At 38.2% G+C, this 18290-nt stretch overlaps 2 protein-coding genes across 3 annotated transcripts; both read right to left on the bottom strand.

Annotated features, from left to right (window-relative positions):
• Window positions 1-395: 395 nt before the first annotated feature.
• Window positions 396-14123, bottom strand: tmem184a (transmembrane protein 184a). 2 transcript variants are annotated; one of them, XM_026324903.1, is made up of 10 exons: window positions 14089-14123; window positions 13677-13947; window positions 13292-13513; window positions 11145-11310; window positions 10180-10270; window positions 8250-8325; window positions 4651-4742; window positions 3089-3258; window positions 2808-3005; window positions 396-867 (listed from the first exon to the last, which is right to left on the bottom strand). In XM_026324903.1, exons 3-10 carry the CDS (start codon window positions 13511-13513, stop codon window positions 638-640), a joined length of 1245 nt encoding a protein of 414 aa, XP_026180688.1. In that variant the 5' UTR covers window positions 13677-13947; window positions 14089-14123; the 3' UTR covers window positions 396-637. The 2 variants fall into 2 exon arrangements, with proteins under 2 accessions (XP_026180688.1, XP_026180689.1); XM_026324904.1 differs by having other exon boundaries at window positions 2820-3005; window positions 13677-14115.
• A 2225-nt stretch (window positions 14124-16348) lies between these two features.
• On the bottom strand, window positions 16349-18021 carry psmg3 (proteasome (prosome, macropain) assembly chaperone 3). Its single transcript, XM_026325310.1, has 3 exons — window positions 17884-18021; window positions 17341-17569; window positions 16349-16768 (listed from the first exon to the last, which is right to left on the bottom strand). Exons 2-3 carry the CDS (start codon window positions 17557-17559, stop codon window positions 16616-16618), a joined length of 372 nt encoding a protein of 123 aa, XP_026181095.1. The 5' UTR covers window positions 17560-17569; window positions 17884-18021; the 3' UTR covers window positions 16349-16615.
• Between the last annotated feature and the right edge of the window lie 269 nt (window positions 18022-18290).

Genomic DNA, 18290 nt, shown 5'->3' with positions numbered 1-18290 from the left:
ATGCAAAGGATTGCAGTTTGCAGTTTGAAGTGCCTGCTCCAAAACTAATGTCTCTTTGAATGAATCCTTCCATTTGTCAGGAAATGTGCAGAGGAATGCACAGCGCATACTTCAAACAAGCAGATGCAAAAGACGGTCCCATGAAGTGTTATTCCCAACCATCACTGGCTTCCCAGCTCATCACCTGGAGTCACATATTAATCATCTCCCATTTGAAAGTGACACGAATAACGGGGAACACACTTCAGACGGGCAGAGAGTGAGCACTGGGATAATGACAGAAACATAATCAGGAATCAGGGACACTCCTGAACGATCCAGCAGCTTGATTTAAAGAAAACGAATAGCTCCAGACCTCTGATAGATGAAGGTGACAGGACATTTTCCTGTGATTATTACTGATGAGATGGAGACAGTTTTCTGGTCGAAGAGCTATCAATTTTAAAACAATTCTTCCTCCTCTTGGTGTTGAAATTATTCATGCAAACAGGGCAGATGTAAGTAGTCCACCTTAAATACTGGGTTAATGAAAATTAAACTCTTGGATTTAATCCTGCTCTTTGTGATATGCGATACAACCGTTTCCCCAGGTGGTCAGAGAAGGACACAAACATCTGGATCTTGCTGAAAAACATGCCTAGAATTCATCATCAGAGGTAATCAGCATGATTTTGTCAGACTTGCGGGAGCTCTTGTTGCCTAGAGCTACTTTTCCGTTTGTGCTGGGCTGGACCACCTCCTGCGTGGACTGCTGTGTGTACTGCTGGTAGGCTGGGGAGAAGTTGTGGATGGCATCCTGCACCATGTCTCCTGGGTTTATGGTCTCCTTCAGACCACTGGAGATACTCTGCATCTGAGGGATGATGTCTACAGAAACAGCACAGGAACAGGGACAGAGGGAGTTTAACACAATGAAGCATGTCACAACAGCAAAGTGATCAATCAAAGCGTTTGGTTACAAATAAGAACAGTATGAAGGAAACCTATGTGTAAAAATGAGTTGTATATTTTAATCTTATTTCTTGAATAGAAAAAGGGGAGTTATGGAAATATCCTGGTATGTCCAGGCAGTATACTGATTTATTGATTTGAGTTGGCCTGGAGAATACTACTTATTATTGTTATAATTGTTGCCAATTGATTATTTTCAACAAATTTGAAATCTATGAAGTGTTAAGACAAATAAAAATAAGTTCCCTTACAATCTCAAACCATCAACCACAACCTAAAGACATTTGATTTAAATTTATACAACAAAAAACTGCAAACTTTTATTTTTATAAAGTCAGAACATTTTTGCAGTCTGCTACATAAATGACTTAAAATCAGTAAAAACTTGGAGTGAATGTTTTGTATTTCTCACCACAATTAAATATTCACAACAAAATTTGCTAACTAAAAGTATTTGGGAGAAGAAAACATTCGTTTGGCATTATTTATTAGGTGTTTCACACTCCAGAAACTCTGCTGATGTGCTTCATTAGGACTGATCAGTTTTTCATTTAAATGTTACAAAATCCTTAGTGGTGCACTGAAGTTTGGTAAAACTTTTTTCCTGTTAACTTCAAACCAGTGAGCACAAAAATAAATCTATAAATAAATAAATAAATAAATAAAAGGGTCATATTTGCTCAAAGAGATGATGGAGGATAAAGATTTTCAGAGCATTTAAATAATTAACATGTTGCAGAAAATAGTTTCTTTCCAATCATCTTCTTATAAAACTTTCAACGTTACAATATACTATCCAAAACAAAACTTAAAAATCTCTAAAGATGCATCAAGTACTTCTTTCATTATGTCCTTTTCTCAGGCTGCAGTTTATAAATCGACTGAACACAGAATTCAGTCACAGTCCCCACTGGTCTTTAGCACCCAGCTGTGAGCCAGGCTGAATCTAGCGAACAACTAAAAGTGTGTCCACAGCAACAAAATAAGCAGACATCCATAGCCCTCTGTTTCAGGGTCACTGGTGGTGCTGTCTGATCGGTTTATAGAAGGTGTAGGCAGGGACAAGGTGGGGTGGGGGATACAGCGCAGTTAGTCACGGTCTGTTGACTTTCTCCTTAAAACCTGTCTGCCTGCTCCAAGGCCTGAAGCAAAGGAACGATAAACCGGAGGTGTGGCAACCGCTGCACTCACATACATCAACACCTGAGTGGGGGTGCAGCAGCAGAACGAGAGTGTTAATGTTACAGCCAAAATGTTCTGTCACAGGAGGGGACAGCTGGAACAATAAAACAAAACAGCTGCAACATTTTTTTTAACCCTCTTTTTAACTGATTTTCCTGCTGAGGGTTTTTGCTTTGGCTTCCATTAGTCTTTTATGTGCAAACACCACTGATGTCAAACGGGTGTGCTCGCTGCTTGGTTGTTACTGTACAATATTTTGGAATTTGCCTTATCAGCATAAGCTTTGCTTTAACTATGTAAACTATATAAAAGACTGTATACCCTTAGGCTGATGGCTTCCCCTGCTGACATCCCACCTGCTCAACTAGCACACAATTTGATTTAGATACAAATTTGGAAATATGCCGACATTTCAGAAAGAGAATTAGTTAAAATATCAGGATGTGGAATCGAACTATAAAAATGTGATCTCTAACTATAAAATGGTGGTAAAATGGCTGCAAGGGGCCCACAACAGTGCAATAACTGCTCCTGCTAACACTTCTAAGCCTGTGTCAGACCTTGTGCTGCGGGAGAGAAGGGCAATTAGCCTTGGAACATGTCAACATGTTTCCAAGACCAGGGCAAGAGGTAATAATTAGTTCAACTGCTTCTGCACAGTGTACAGTGCTCACCTGGCACCTCACTTTTTTTCTCCTGGTAGACTGTGCAGGTGAAGGCATATCGGAGGGCTATAGCTGCAAAGAACATTTCGATGCAGATGATAAAGTTCTGCCAGCCCGCTGCCACGGTACCGGCTCCGACCTTGTGTCCGTCGATGACGAGCGCGTTGGGGATGACGCCACAGCGTTCCAGGATGGCGAGGACCATTCCTACAAAGCAGCAAAATCTTTATCACCCAACTCTAATTTTAAACACTTGTACATAAAAAAAAAAAGGGATGGAGTCACAGTACCTTGCCAGAAGGACAAGAAGATGACAGATTTGATTGTGAGGAATTTGAGCACTGGTTCATATGGCCTGAGCAGGTCACTTGTTGCGAAGAAGAAGAGGAAGAGTGCGTAGAGGGCCAGACTGACTGAGAAGTTGTAAATGATTGTGATATACAGGTATCCTCCGTTCACACTGCACAGAAACAGAATCAGTGAGGTCCCATAGTTATACATGAAATACATTTATAACCATATGACATTTTTCCATCTGTTATCACATGACAAGTCTGAATACCCTTTTTGTGACAGTGAGAATTTATTCATGTTTTGACTCCTCTTATTACTTTGGGCTGAATGAAAGACTGCCAGCTTAAATGTGATAATATTTTTAGCCATTTTCAATGAACATAAGGAAACACGCCTTTTTTCTTTTTCTTATTATTTCTACAAGCAGTTAATAAAACCTGTTTGTTTGTCTATGGCCGCCTTATTATAGGATGCATGTTATGAACAGGCAGATTTGTCTGCATTTCATTGTCAGCCTGCCTGTCTACTATCTTTGCATTCTAGAGAGCTTCTCTGAGGACTCAGCTGTGACTACACTAATTGCTCCCATGCAGCATAGAGTGCATGGTTGGCTGAAAGCGTATAAGTATACAATCAGTGAATCATCACAGCCTTTTGCCATCGAACTTAAAGACATTAAATAGACAGTTATTTCTATGTGCTAATTTTGCCATAAGGGAGAAAGTAATCATGTCTGTATTTCAGCTAACAATTAAGAGGGTGATGTTAGAAAGCTGATTGGAAACTTTTGTCTCAAGCCCTTGTTGAACTCTGTGCTTCTCCTCGGTAGTTTAGAAACAAGTGTTGTCACAGCTGAATCTTCAGGAAGAGACACTGAATAGAGAGGCGGAGAAGAACACCTGAAAATAAGTCGGGCGAGGTTTATGGGCTGCAGATTTTATAGCTTTTGATTACACGCTGAAGACAATTTTATTGAATATGTTACCCTCTCCATTTTCTGTTGAGACCCTTACTGGCTCATCTGAAGCACTGAAATACACTAAAATTAAATTTGTCAGTCTGCAATTGATCCCTAGCCTTTGTATCACTAGACATCCGGAATAAAAAGTATGAAATGAAACAATGCATCTTGCTTTATAATACCAAGCTTCACCAAGTGTAACATACAATAAGAATTAAGTGGCTTCATTTCCAAACATGTACTGCATTCAGGGAAGACTTGCAATATAGTTTCATTAGTTCATATTGCAAAACTCCTGAATTATTCTTTGCAATACATACAAAACCCAAGAGGCTGTGATGGCTGGCTAGGACAGTGACACAAATGGGACAACATGCAGCAGAGTATCTGCAAAGTTTCAATCCAGTATTTTCTGCATCCAAAAAAAAAGTCTTTAATTCAAAACATTTTCATCATGCCTGCTGTGAAGACGTGATATAATTATCCCCATTTGCAAATTGTTATTCATATGCACATAAGCAGCAAACAAGCCTGCTGGCAATGACGTGGATGTGTAAGATACGTGAAGAATGAAAAGCAAAGAGAGGTGCTGCTCACTTAAAATCTCCATCATGATATTTGCCAAAGGCCTGCAGGATGATCGTGATGACTGCCATGATGGGTTTGACAACGCAGAACTGGAGAGTCGCCTGGAGAACACATTACAATTCAGAATGAGACACGCAAACAAGCAAGGACACTGTGAATGAAGAGGGAGGTGAAGGATGAAGAAAGGCTTCAGAACCCGTTTATACATCTGATTAGATGGACTCGGTAAGAGCTCAGCAAAAACAAGTAGGTGTCCATGTTTCCCAATTACTTTAATCTAAGCAATGGCATTTCCCTTTGTCACGGATGTGCAACAGATTTTTTTTCTAATATACACAAAATAAAAATAAAACAAAATAAACCTGAGCTATTCTATTCAGCACTTCCACTAGTGTTTCCATGTGTTTGAGAGTGGTAGTCTACATTTCAAAGAACATATTTTCAAAAATAAGTTCAATTGCTTTCTAATAGACTTAGATGAGAAGATACAACTCTGATATGCCTGTTAAGTAGTCTATAACTAGACCCAGCAGCAGGTTAGCTTAGCTTAGCTCAAGCACTGGAAATGCTAATAAAAGATAATAAAAATCAGCCTAGCAGCACCTCTAACACTCACTAATTGACATGTTTTTATCTCAAGTGCTTAGTGTATTAAGAGAAATTGCCACTTAATGAGCTTGTTTATAAGCCGATATGAATAATGTGCTGGACTCTGGCTCTGAGCAGTAACTTCCTAGTGTTTCTGCCGGGTGTCTAGCAATTGCTCAGAGCCAACGAAGAGTCCAGCAAACAGCCCCTCATAAAACAACAAATTACTGTTTCTAAACCTCGGTGCCCGTACAGATTAAACAAGTTCTAAAATGTTAATGAGTGAGTCTAGAAATGTTGACAGGTGCATTTTAAAGAGACAGCACTAAACAACAGCTGGCTGTGGCCTTACATTACACAAACAGTTATTAGAGCAGCCCTGATCTTCAGATCTAACTCCTGGTAAGGAAGCAAACTATATTTTCAGAGGCCATATTTTCAAAAAAGTCAAACCAGTGCGTTAATTGAAATACTTACCATCCCCAACTTAAAGCAATCATGAAACGCATATATTGTATCCTTTGTTAAAGATGTCTTATGTTCAAACACAGAAAGCAAACCAGATGATACAGACTTAATGCTGAAGTGCATGGGGACTATCCATAGACTTCAGAGGATGCAGGGGGATACAGACCTGCATGTAATATAAGACCAGAGGACAGGTGTCCACTGTGTCGTGGATTGAAGCCTGAACTAACCATTTTGACAGAGACTGCCCTAAACTCCCAGCACTGCTGCACCACTGAAAAGCAACAGACCAGGAGTGACTGATTTGAATAGGCAGAAGGAGGATTTTTTTTTTTTTGTTGTTGTTTTTTTTTTGACTGGTTGGACACAGTGTTGGGCTTGACAAAGTGACATCAATAATCATTTATGTTACTAATTTAATGTGAAGCTTTTAGTACTGACATTTGTCATATACTTGCCTTGTGCCTGTTTTAGTATCAGTTTGTCACTGTGATATCCTCAAAGGAAATAATTTAGCATGATACTTGCTGACATGCTTGATATTCCCAACGCGCTTACACTGCAAGATGTAAGAAGATATGTTAATTCTACGCATTTGTCGGTTGCATTGCTAACAGCTCGAATGCGACCTAGTGATTCAGAGGGTTATGTGAATTTAGTCTAATGTGCACATCTGTCACCAAATTTGACTTTTCTCATTTTTTGTTTGCAACCTCCTGGCAATTTCCATTACAAATGAAATAATGTTTCATTGAGCATTCACAGCTTGAAATGGCTCAAAGCATTTCCCTGGTTTTATTTTTTTATTTTTTACCACTTCAGACATTATTGCAACATTGGCACCAGTGCAATAGTTTACTGGTGGCACTCCCAGTTAACAACAATGCCCTCTATCTAGACTATTATTAACAGATGTCCACAACAGATCTATAATCAAATTGATAACATATTAAATCTATGCTTCAGACCACAAGGCCAATATGTCTTTGTGCTCCTTTCCATGGATCATGGATCTTTAATTTTAGTATGGAAACTCCCTGAGGGCTTTCTGATAAAAAAAACATTGGATCAACATCCAAGTTAATTAAGTTATTTTAGTTTTGCCTCATTAAAATCACAGATTTATGGATGTTAACTGCATTTTTAAGGTTCCAGTTGATTAATAACGTGCTGGCTGCTTGTGTTTTGGGAGCTCATTGTGATTTTTTTCCTCCCAAAGACAGTTTGACATCTCTACACCTGGTCCATAATCTGCCTGCTGCTTTTGAAGTGGGATGAGGGGAGATCTCGTGTCATTGTATGAAATCATTTCAAACCTTTCCTCCTACATATATTTTATTTATTGTTTATTTACTTGGATTCTCCATAGCCCCCATGAAGGCAAGAGCTGTCCATGTGGTCCACAGGGTTACACTTGCACTTAGTTTCAGGATGATAAGGCCTACAAGTGTCCTACAATATGATGAAGGCTGTATAACTAAAGTGTGAAAAAACAGTTTAGGATGCAAGAACAGTTTGTGCTCTAACGTTATCTCATAGTACATAACATAACTCTAGGCTGCTTTTCTATGTCAGAGATTCATTTGTTAACTCCTCTTCTAATCATCCACTGAAGCCTCCCCACAATGTGCAGAGAATTTTAATGTTCATCGCACGAAAACTGGATCAAGGCCTTTGAGATCTCGTGTTCTGCCAGTGTCTTATCTGTTAGTTTTAGTACTTGGCTGTGATGAGCTGTCGCAGATATTTACCTCACCTGAAGTCCTCCAAACAAGAACATACTGGCGTTTTCTATGTGATCAATATAAAGCAGTGCCTCAGTACTCCACTTAGAATAAATATCAACGACAGCAGTTAATCTTTATTTTGAATCCAGTTTAGTCTTTAGCTTAGTGAGTAGTGCAAAACAATATTTAATAATTTCTGAACTGTTCCAATATATCAGCTTCTGAAATTATGTTCCATGAGTGACAATGAAACATTTTTGCCTCTATTTTCCCAGCACCGACTCCATCCAACAAAGAGTTTTAGCACAGTGCCTCAATATAATGCTCTTTCTATAATCTATTGTGCTGATCTTCAATTGTCCTCTCACTGAAAAATTGTCTTTATGCCTTTCAGAAACGCCACCAGAGAAAAATTGTGAGGTTTTCCTTTTAAAACACGTATGATTCCTGTCAAGGCACACTGAGTGTTTATCACTTGCTGTTTCTAAAAAAAAAAATGTTTATCACCATGTATTTTGTTTTGAAGACATAACTTTCAGTTCCAATTTCCATCAATGTTAGACTGGGAGCGTGTGTAGCATCCCAAGACACTGAGAGGGGACTCTGCACTGACAGCTCAAATCATCTCTCTGTGTTTATTATCAAGCTTCTTTCACCTGGCCTCAATTGTTTTTCCTTTCCTCTCTCTCTCTCTTTTTTTTTTTAAACCAGTGGATGTTATCCTCTGAAGGGCAATTATAACAGCTGTCACTCTTAAACAATCTGCAGTAATTTACAGTGCAGTCACACATGTGGCAAGTCAATTTTAAGGATTCTCATTTTCACCTGTTTGCAGAATCTCAAAAAGCCAATGGAGTAGCTCATTCCACTGAGGCAGCAGGTACCGTACAGACAACTTGACCTGTAAAGTAAACAGGAAATGATGAGCTATGAATTTATGTCAGTGGTGAAACCTCATATCTTGAGCATCAGATAAAAGAAATTAATTGAAATATACAAACTATGTGTATTGAGTGACATTTCTGATTAAAGTGTTTTAATTCCCGCAGTTTCCTGCTGATGGGCCACTATATATTTTAATTTAATCATGTGGTAGTTGATATGGAAAACTACACGTTTGTAAAGGCATCACCTTACAATTTTAACATTGTAAACTGTTTTGAGATACAAAGAGAAAAAGTCATTCTTTGTTTTACTAAGGACCTTTACATGAAAATATTGATAAAACCATAATTGTTCACCTTGAGTCTCTATGAGCAGTGTAATAAATAAATACATAAAATAAAAATAAATAAGATGGTTAAAAATGTCTAAATTGGTGTAAGACAACTGATAAAAAAATGTCATGGAGGCAAAGCTGCCTCCATGAGGCCTGAGCTGGGAGTTACTTAGAGCTATATGAAATCCAGCCATGTAAACTGATAGACAAAGTGCTTGCACAACATTTTGTGGAGCTACTGAAAATTCCAGATGTACATAAATATTTATTTAGCACGTTTATAGAACAATATACTGTATGTAACATGACAAGAAAGCTGCGCTGCTGTAGGAGTGAGAGGAAGATTACAAACTAAAATAAAAACTAATTACATTAAAAAACAATGTGGGTGCAGCTGCAGAGCACCTTCAGCCTCATAGCCCTGAGGTGCTGTTCATGGTCTTTATCCTTGGGACTGGGGAAAGGACTTTTTAAAATAAAGTAATTTTTAAATAAAATTTCATTACTTGCTTAATATTCATATCTCATTGTTTTTCTTCTTTTTTTCTAACCAAGTCTAGTTAGGCTGGTGATGCCTAAACAAATTACTTGCAAATCAGAGCACTGACATTCAAAATAAATTCAAATTCAGAAGAAACAAATTGGAATATACATGCAAGTCTTTATTGTTGTCTGCCTTGAGTACTGAACAACCATATAAGGGGTATTTTATTTAAACAGATCACACATAATCTAGTATATCGATCAGAACATGAAATAGTAAACTTATTATATCAATAGTAGCATCTAGTAATAATATAAGTATATAACTATTGTAAATGTGCCATTAACATGAGGTTAATATCGTCCTAACATACTGTACAGACTGTGAACATGTTAATGGCATAAACTACTGCATATAATTCACCTCCCATTGATGGTCAGTATAACAAAGTCAACATATTGTCAGGCTGCCTCTTCTGTGAAATAATTTCCTGAGGTTATAGCATTGAAAATGAGTTGTGGGAAGTTTGCACTTCTCATGGACTTCAGAAAGAAAATATACATTGTCTATGTCTAAATCCTAAAGGATGTGTAACAGCAATGCAGCACGCTAAACTATCCTAAAACAACGTGTAGAATTCATGCTTTGCATCTGCTGACTGGTGTTAAACAATACCATTATTTATTAGAGTTAAACATTAGTGTTGCTATTGTCTTATGAACCTGGTAAAGAGCTGCTGCCCTGTGGCTGAGTCAGCCATAAAACACAGACTATCAAGACTGGTCAAAAGCTCTGAGATAAGGCCAACTGTCACAGATTAATACCAGCTGTTCACTGCCAGCACTTTTGCCACAGTGTCTAAAAACTAAAGGCTAATTCAAGGGCTCCAAGATGCACTTTGCAACTTTTGTGATTGTAAATTTGAAGCCTAAACCATAGTACTACAGTAAATAGAGTTTAGCTAATGTACTTATTCTAACAGTGAAAATCTTCCAAACTAGTATGTAGATATATGGGCAGATTGCATGTAGGACAAGAATGAGAGCACTCACTGTATGGGTTTCCCACGAATCTCAGACATGATTGCGCTCTCTCCTCCCAGATACTCAAAGGAAAGGCTCAGAAAATTGTAAATGACAAATGCTGTAACACAAGAGAAGAGTCAAATGTTTAAATAAAGTATGAGCCATACATGTTTCATGGCTGGATTTTAATTACTCATCACCTTCAAGTATAACTTTATTTAAAAGGTCAAATCATTTCAGGAGAGAAAACGTCCATGTGCTAATAAATTATTTAGAACAATAAATGTTTCGGTCCTTACATTAAGAAGCTTCAAAGGGTTCTATGTCTTGGAAATCTCTTCCTAATCCTTGGTTGCTATTTAAGGAGGGATTAAATGAAGCTAATGCAGATGGTGTCCAGTCAAGAGAAGGTTGATTATGTTTTAGCTGTAGCCGCTGGTGGTGTTCCGGTCGCCCTGCTTTGTGATGCACCGCACTATCGATCAGCCACAAAATTGGTCTTCAAACTAGAAACTAATCTCCTGAATAATGTATTTCCTACTTTTGCTCTATCTCAAATTACTTGTAATCCATTTTGCATATGACTCACCTTTGCCACTGGTGAAGTGCTTTGGTCTTAAACCTTCACTACACAATTATGTTTACATCATATGTGGATATTGGAAATCAGACAATTATGCATTTTTGAACAAATTTTCAATAAAAAAAAGTTTAAAATAATTTATTCTACCTAAAAAACACATTTGTGAGCTCCATTTCCAAAGTGAATGAACTGGAGTGGAAAAACAGATGGTGCTACAGTTACTCCTCCCTGAAACATAAAACCTCAGAAAATAAGATCCACCTATTGAAGAACAACTGCTGGTGCAAAAAACTAGTTTGGTGAGTTCCTTGTCTTTTTTAAATCTCTGGTAATCAGGGGACTAACCATAACTAAGCAAAAAGGACATTATGAGGCAGATCATTTAAGGGAGTAGGCTTGTGAGATTTACCTTCGTAGCAGTCTCGAATCGAATCGAAGTACACGTAGTACTGATCGTTACTGATGAACAGCAGGCTGAGCCAAGAATCAAACGCATAAACTGGTACAATGAACAGGATGCGGATGATGTAGCGCTGCTCATTGGGAACAGTGTAGGATCGAAGGTGTGTATAGATCTACAAAGAAAATACAATCAAAGCAGAAAATCGGTTAAACACACACACACACAAAAAAAACAAATAACATGTTGTGATGTATATATTCTGTAGTCTACATGTGAAATACCCCTGTACATGTAGGCCCATATTTTCCACCAAGATAACATCTTCAATAGTCCAAAAACCAACGTCACTGAGTTTCAATGATATAAAACAGGTAGAAAGCAGAAAATCCTCATTCTTGAGAAGCTACAAGCAGAATGTAGTTCATAATAATAATAGTTCTGTTCAATCTCTTTTGTAGTTACTATACTCATATACAGTAGATTCACTCATACTTGGGCCAACTGGCTGAATGATATTTTCTTGACCTTATTTTGCCATGTGCTATCCGTAGGTCTGAACATTTTGAAATGTTAAAAATCTCCATTTAGAGAAGGCTAAATGTTAGTATTGCTCAACCTTCAGAACCTGCAAACATGCAGCTTGATTAAATGCCTGTTAGAGGCTGCACATTAAAGCCTGATTACTGTGGGGGTGTGATACATTTGTGAGGTGAAGCAAGCTTTGAACTGATGTCTTCCATTTGCCTGAAACAAACAAATACAAAAAACAAAAAAACAAAAAGAAAAATGCATGTCTTTCCGGGCTCCACAACACTGACGGACAATTCCTAGCTGCTTGTCGAATAACGTCTTCAGTGAAGCTCAGTATTTCATTTTACTACAGCACCAAAAATCAAATAGTAGAAACAAGTAGTGCAATCTCTGCCAGGCTAAGTTGGCATATAGCACAATCTTTGAACAATTTTCAAATAGATCCCAGTGAATACTGAATAGCATTTTAGATACAGAGTAGTATAACTATGCTCTAGAGTCAAGCCAGATGAAACACCACCAGCACTGCAACACTGGTGTTGCAGACCATTTCATTATGAGATAAAAAGGATGCCTGTTGCAAACCTGCTCCACCCTCCCAGCGGTACACTTTCTATTTATTTGCTCAATTAAAATGTCTTGCTGGCAAAGTGTTTGGCCTAAAAAGTATCACAATGAAAAGATAGAAACTAATTTTCTGGACGTTGAGTGACAAATCCCTAACCATGGATTGTTTTTGCATTAAAGGATGTAACATCTTTGTGCTTTGTGAGGATGTAAATAAGCTTAACACAAAGCTACACAAGTAACTCTTTAACTAAAATACACAACATAAGACTATAGTTATGTCCAAGCGTATAATAACATAAACAGGCCATATGATTTCCATGTTATAAAATCAACAAAATCTCAGAACTCTTACAGCTCCACAGCCTTAAAATCAGAACACAAAAACAACACCCTCATCCTTTCTAATCCTGTAAATGTTATTTCAATATCAGTTGATTTCCCTGCAGATATAACATTGCACCCTACTGCATTCTTTGCAAATGATAAAACCATAATGATAAGCTATCATCTGCACACAGTGGGTAACTCATCCACACAAGAGGAAACACTCATTTACAGCAGCCGTGAAATGAATTCTGGGTAAAGGAATCCTGTGTTGAGCCATTTATTCTTCCTGACCATGATTTTCTTCCACATAGGGCGCTCTGCGTGCATCCATTGTCCTTTAATAAATGAGAGGACTTTCATCCACTTGAATCCTGCAGCCACTGTCATCTACAAACTAAGCAAAACATCCTCACAATGCAGCTGGGGCAGTGTCAGTACAAAGCAGAGAGAATAATAGATACCGCAGAAGAAAGAAATATTTTATGGCTAGGTATGACATAAGTGTCAGTGTGAGTATGGAAATAACCTGAGACACTTCCGCTGTGCTGTAAGGTATTAAAGCCTTTATAGATAGAAGAATTTGTTTCTGTCCTCTGGCAAGGGAGGTGCAAGTTCTCAGTCCCTACCCGTCTACCCGTCTAGCTGCAGTACTCACTATTGCTATGAGATGCTATGATTTTGTTTTTTTCCTTTGAGCTTTTAAAAATAAGCCTTTTGTGCCTCACCTGGTGGCATGTTATGAGCAATGCAGACCAGACACATATCCCTGACAGGACCTGAGCAGCGATTGTGTTTAGAAAGATCTGGTCCTCTACGATTGACCCGTTGCTGGTTTGAATTATGGTCACATTGGAGATGTCGGACTTGTCTGGGAGAATCGGTGCATCCAGGTGAACAAAAGAGCTGTTTTCAGATGATGAATCCATGTCCTTAAAAGTAATGTTCATCTGAAAAAAGACATCACAAAGTCAATGTGGGGCTTCCTGCTGAGCACAAAACCTAGATCTGAATATCAAGCAAGAATTGGAATCATTAAAATGAGTAAATACAAAAAGAAAAGCATTGACATGTGGACATTTACTAAAAACTCAAATGACTTGATATATACACCTTCAGCGTCAACAGCGTGCCTGATCCAGGGGAGGGTGGAGGCAGCTTTATCCAGTTTAGATGGTACTGTCCACAAACAGCCTAACTTTATAGGATCAGCATGGAGAAGACAATCGCCTTTCGCAGCAGCGAAGCGTAGAAATGTAATGTCATTCACAAACGGCCTGTCGTCTTCATTACCGACGGCTTCACCAGACTAGACTTCCTTATTCGTGACAGGTACCGAGGTCGAAGTCCGAGCAGGCGGCGACTGACAACTCAAACCAAACCTCTAAGAAGAAAAACAAACACATATAAATACAGATGGATCCTGTGGTGTTTACTCAGCGACACCACTTAAAAGTTAAACTTTCTGCGTAAACAAAAGAGATTTGAATTTATCCACGAGCGACGAGCCAGAAGAGCGACGCACATAAACAGGTAGCACACAGGTGAACGGATCACGTGACCACAGCTCAACGTAGGCTATTTGTCGTCATCACGTTGCAATTTCTGATGAAAATAAAGGGTTTTAGCTGTTTAGGCTGAAAATGAATTAGCAAAAATGTAGTAATTAACTCACTTTTAAATCAGTCCCTAACCAGTGAATATCAGTTACAAAGTGCTTCACTGAAAAATAACAGTTACAGTAAAAAAAGCAGAATTAGATGAGATTGCATTTAAAAAATACAGCTCAATAAAACAAGAGCAAAACGACTAGGACCAAAACGGGCATTAAAAAAAAAAAGCTATTTATCAACAGATATCAACAATATAATTTTTGGCCTCAAAGCTAATGTGCAACATCTTAATACCAATGTTGAAACTCAGAGGGAGCCAGTGCAAAGATGCAAAAATGAGATTAATGTGATGTGACTGAGACCAAAGCAAAGATGATTACAGCAGTCGAAAGCAAAGAAAATGAGACCATGAATTACTTTCTTGATATCTGCAGCAGTTATAATGATTTAATTTTAGATATTGTCCCTACCTGAAGAAAGTATGATAGTACCACCCTATTACATAAATCATAGGTTGGAGTCAAATATAACCCCTAGATTACAAGACACCTCCTTAATATCAGATGCTAACCAAGATTGGGTCATAGAGGAAGTGTCAGACAACACGGACCAAATTGAACGAGCTCAGATTTGAATTCCTTTAGTGAGAAAAGGTTCTGTGCCAGTGCTTGAGGCCAAAAAGCCAATTCAAGAGTTGGGCTGCATTATACACTCAGCTGTGTGTCACCCTTGTACATATGAAATTCAATACAGTGTTTTTATTTTTATTTTTAATGTGACCTTGTCACACCATGTTAAGAAAAAATAAAAGAGCGCCTGTATTATATCATAAAGGCATGAGTGAAACCAATCAAGAGCTGTGTGATTGAGGTTTTTCCAGAAAATAGTTTAAACTGCATGGTCAGCAGTGTCAAATGCAAAATTCAGATCAAATAGGGTTAAAGTAGAACTGTGACCAAAACTAGCAGACAGTGAACACTATATTAGTTGATAATGAGAATAACTTTGTTGCAGGCTTCCACCTTTACAGATAATTTAATAATATAACTTAGGGTCTTAAAGCTAGAATTTCAAACTACCTGTAGTAAAATAGTTGTAAATATGCCAAAGGACTCTAATAACCTCTTATTTGTATGTTAATTGTGTCTAGTGACTAGTAAAGCAAAGATAACCCAGATTTGAAAAGGTGTAGTGATGTGACCCAGGTGTAACTAGGGGCAAGTGAAATAAACATAAGGAAATTGTGGGAGGGCTGAAACACGATTTATTGCAAAAATGACGAGAAAAACAAGTTAACAATACATTACTTTCAGAGAAAGGAAAATTAATTGGAACAAACAGCAGAGCAGGTGGCTGACAAAAACAATAACTCAAAGTGAGGCTGCACAAGCCTGATAACCTCAAGGGTGGCCTACCATACAACAACCATATTTCAGTACAGAAAAACAAAAGGGGAAAAACCAAAACCAGCATGATTCTTTAACAAGGATCATAGCTCAGACCTAGGACTCTGGGTCCTTTTAGAGAGAAGTACTCTCCAGACTTAATTCACAAAAACAATACACGGAACTTGTAAGTTAATAAGCTATAAGTTAATCATTCACAGAGATACACATAACTCAATGCACAGTGGCGGAACTGCTCAGATGAAATCACAGCTGCTGTAAGAAGCTTTAGGAAACTTTTTCTACTCCAGAAAGCCTGTAATTGGTGAATCCCCATAGCTGCTCCTAATGTGAGGAGAGAGGAGGTTCTCCCTTGGTCTTCAGTGGGGGCTATGTCCAATCTCCTCAGCTTGGACACCAAGTTTGGCTCTCTGCGACATACTGGGGTTCTAACACCAAGTGAAACGTTCCAGTATGGTGGAGATATTTGTGATGTTTTAAATGTACTAAACCCAAAACTACCATTCACTGTGGCTGAGATAATGGAGTTGCATTTGTTTCAAAGACAATAAAAGACAAATTTAAGAAGTGAACTGTTTATTTCAAAATTGTGACAAAAGAACTTACTTACACTCTAAATACCAAAAAATAATCAACTATAAAGTATTACATATTAGGTACAAAATGTAGCATCAACGCATATTTTAAGCAGTAAAAGCAACAACTGACCATTATTTTTTCAAACTAGAACATAGTCAATGTGCACTCTTCAGTTTTTGAGAGCATGTGGTGTGGATAAAATCCTTCTTTATAACCAGATAAAGTCTAAATTATGTTTTCCAGGAGGCATCCTTACTGTCTCAACAAAATCAAAAAGATCAGAGTAAAGGAAAGTTGATTTATACATTTCTGTCTTGGAGCAAAAGCGGCAGGATTTTTTAATTACAGATTAGCACTTAGGAAAAAGTACAATCCATTGAGTTTAAAATGAAGCTGAAGAAAAGCATTAAGAAAGCTTCTTGTCCATTTCACTGACTTTTTTTTTTTTTTTTTTTTACCAGACTTGACAACTTTTGATGATGTCCTTCATTTGTTTTATTGAATCTATTGAAGAGTCCTTTAGTGCAAGTCCCAATAAGACAGGTCTGTTGCCGGCTTCTTGTGACACAAAAGTTACCAGGTTTCTGGCACAGACGTGTGTCAGTGGCTGAAACAAGTAAAACAAATCGGGGATTAGATTATTACATACAAAAATGCAGCCTTGCTGTGTCTTATCAGATAAAATTGAAATTAAATTAAAAAATCCTATAATTCTTATAAAATGTACAATGACCTCTACAAAACAAAAAAAAGACACATTATGCAACAGACAATGTGTCCCCTATATACAATCAGCACTGGCACACAGTCACTGGACAATTCTGAGCCACGGTGCTGCAATTTCATTTGGTTGATGTCACCATTTAGCAGTCTAACCCTGGCTGTTTGTGAGTGAGCATGCAGCACATTTGTGTCGTAATATATAGCAACAACGCAGCTCTAAAAAGTTACAAGCTCATTCAGAAATGAAACAGGTTTGGGTGTGTAGCTTTTATCAAACCACTGAATAACCTGCTTGCACACATCTAATTCCTCCTAATTTACGAGAGCAGGTTAGAACCAATCCCATCTGCCACAGCATGAAATGAGTTACGCTTTGCACCAAATGTGTCTGATGTGCTGTGAAAACAAAACTGAAGCAATATACAGACAATACATAGACAATTTCATCCAGTGTACCTCGTCTTTGCCCAGCAGCACTTTGGTCGATAGCGTGGAGGTGCTGATGTCATTAGATCTGGAGTCAGGTGTGACAGATATCAATGTCCCAATTTTGCCATACTGAGTGAGAACGATGAATATGTAGTTACTAAACTCTGTACAGGCGACCTGTGTTGAAATGCCATTGACTTCTTTCTCTGTCTTCTTCGATCTGATGATGGGCTCAGGAGAAGACATTTTAGAAATCCTGGGAGAAAGCAGGGAAACGGGAAGATTAGTTGAAAAAGCACCACACACATTTGTTGTCTTCAAATAGTTAAATGACGACTGAAAATGAAAAGGAAGCCTATGTGTGTCTGACTTCGGTCTTATTCTCCAGTGAGACCTGACCTTGGACATTAAAACTCCCCAGTTAGAAATAAAATACAATGTTTATATTGATTTCCAGACACCGGGGGAACACATGTAGATGCTAACCTTAGCTACACCGCTAGTTACTGTTTACCTCCGGTAAACAATGCACACCTTTTGCAACGCATGAGTAAAGCAAACAGTCCTCACCCTGTGTCTTTGTCTGTGCGCTGAGTAAACCTCTTTGCCCCAAATGGTCTTTGTTTCAGCAGCTTCAGTCAGCAACGCTTCGCTTTTCAGCCTCCACGAAACGAAACAAACCTCGCGGAGCTGCGCATGCGCACAACTTCCTCTGCGTGGTGACGCAATCTGACGTCATACCCGGTTACGTTAGAGCAAGAAAATATTTGTACCATTTTTGTTATAGTAACAGGCGTGATTGTGATTATTCTGTTAATGAGCACAGACCCCTGAGGTTTTTCAGTGGTGCAGACCTCTATACTATTTGATGTAAAATATAATGACCACTGTGTATCAGATTAGTTTGTGTTTCAATATGTCTCCAGATTTATGCAAAGTAAAGTGGGATAGTCATTCATAAGAACACAATCCAAAGC

This window comes from Mastacembelus armatus, chromosome 8 (assembly GCF_900324485.2).
Source record: "Mastacembelus armatus chromosome 8, fMasArm1.2, whole genome shotgun sequence".
Lineage (NCBI taxonomy): Eukaryota > Metazoa > Chordata > Actinopteri > Synbranchiformes > Mastacembelidae > Mastacembelus > Mastacembelus armatus.
This window is presented reverse-complemented; position numbering and strand designations above follow the sequence as displayed.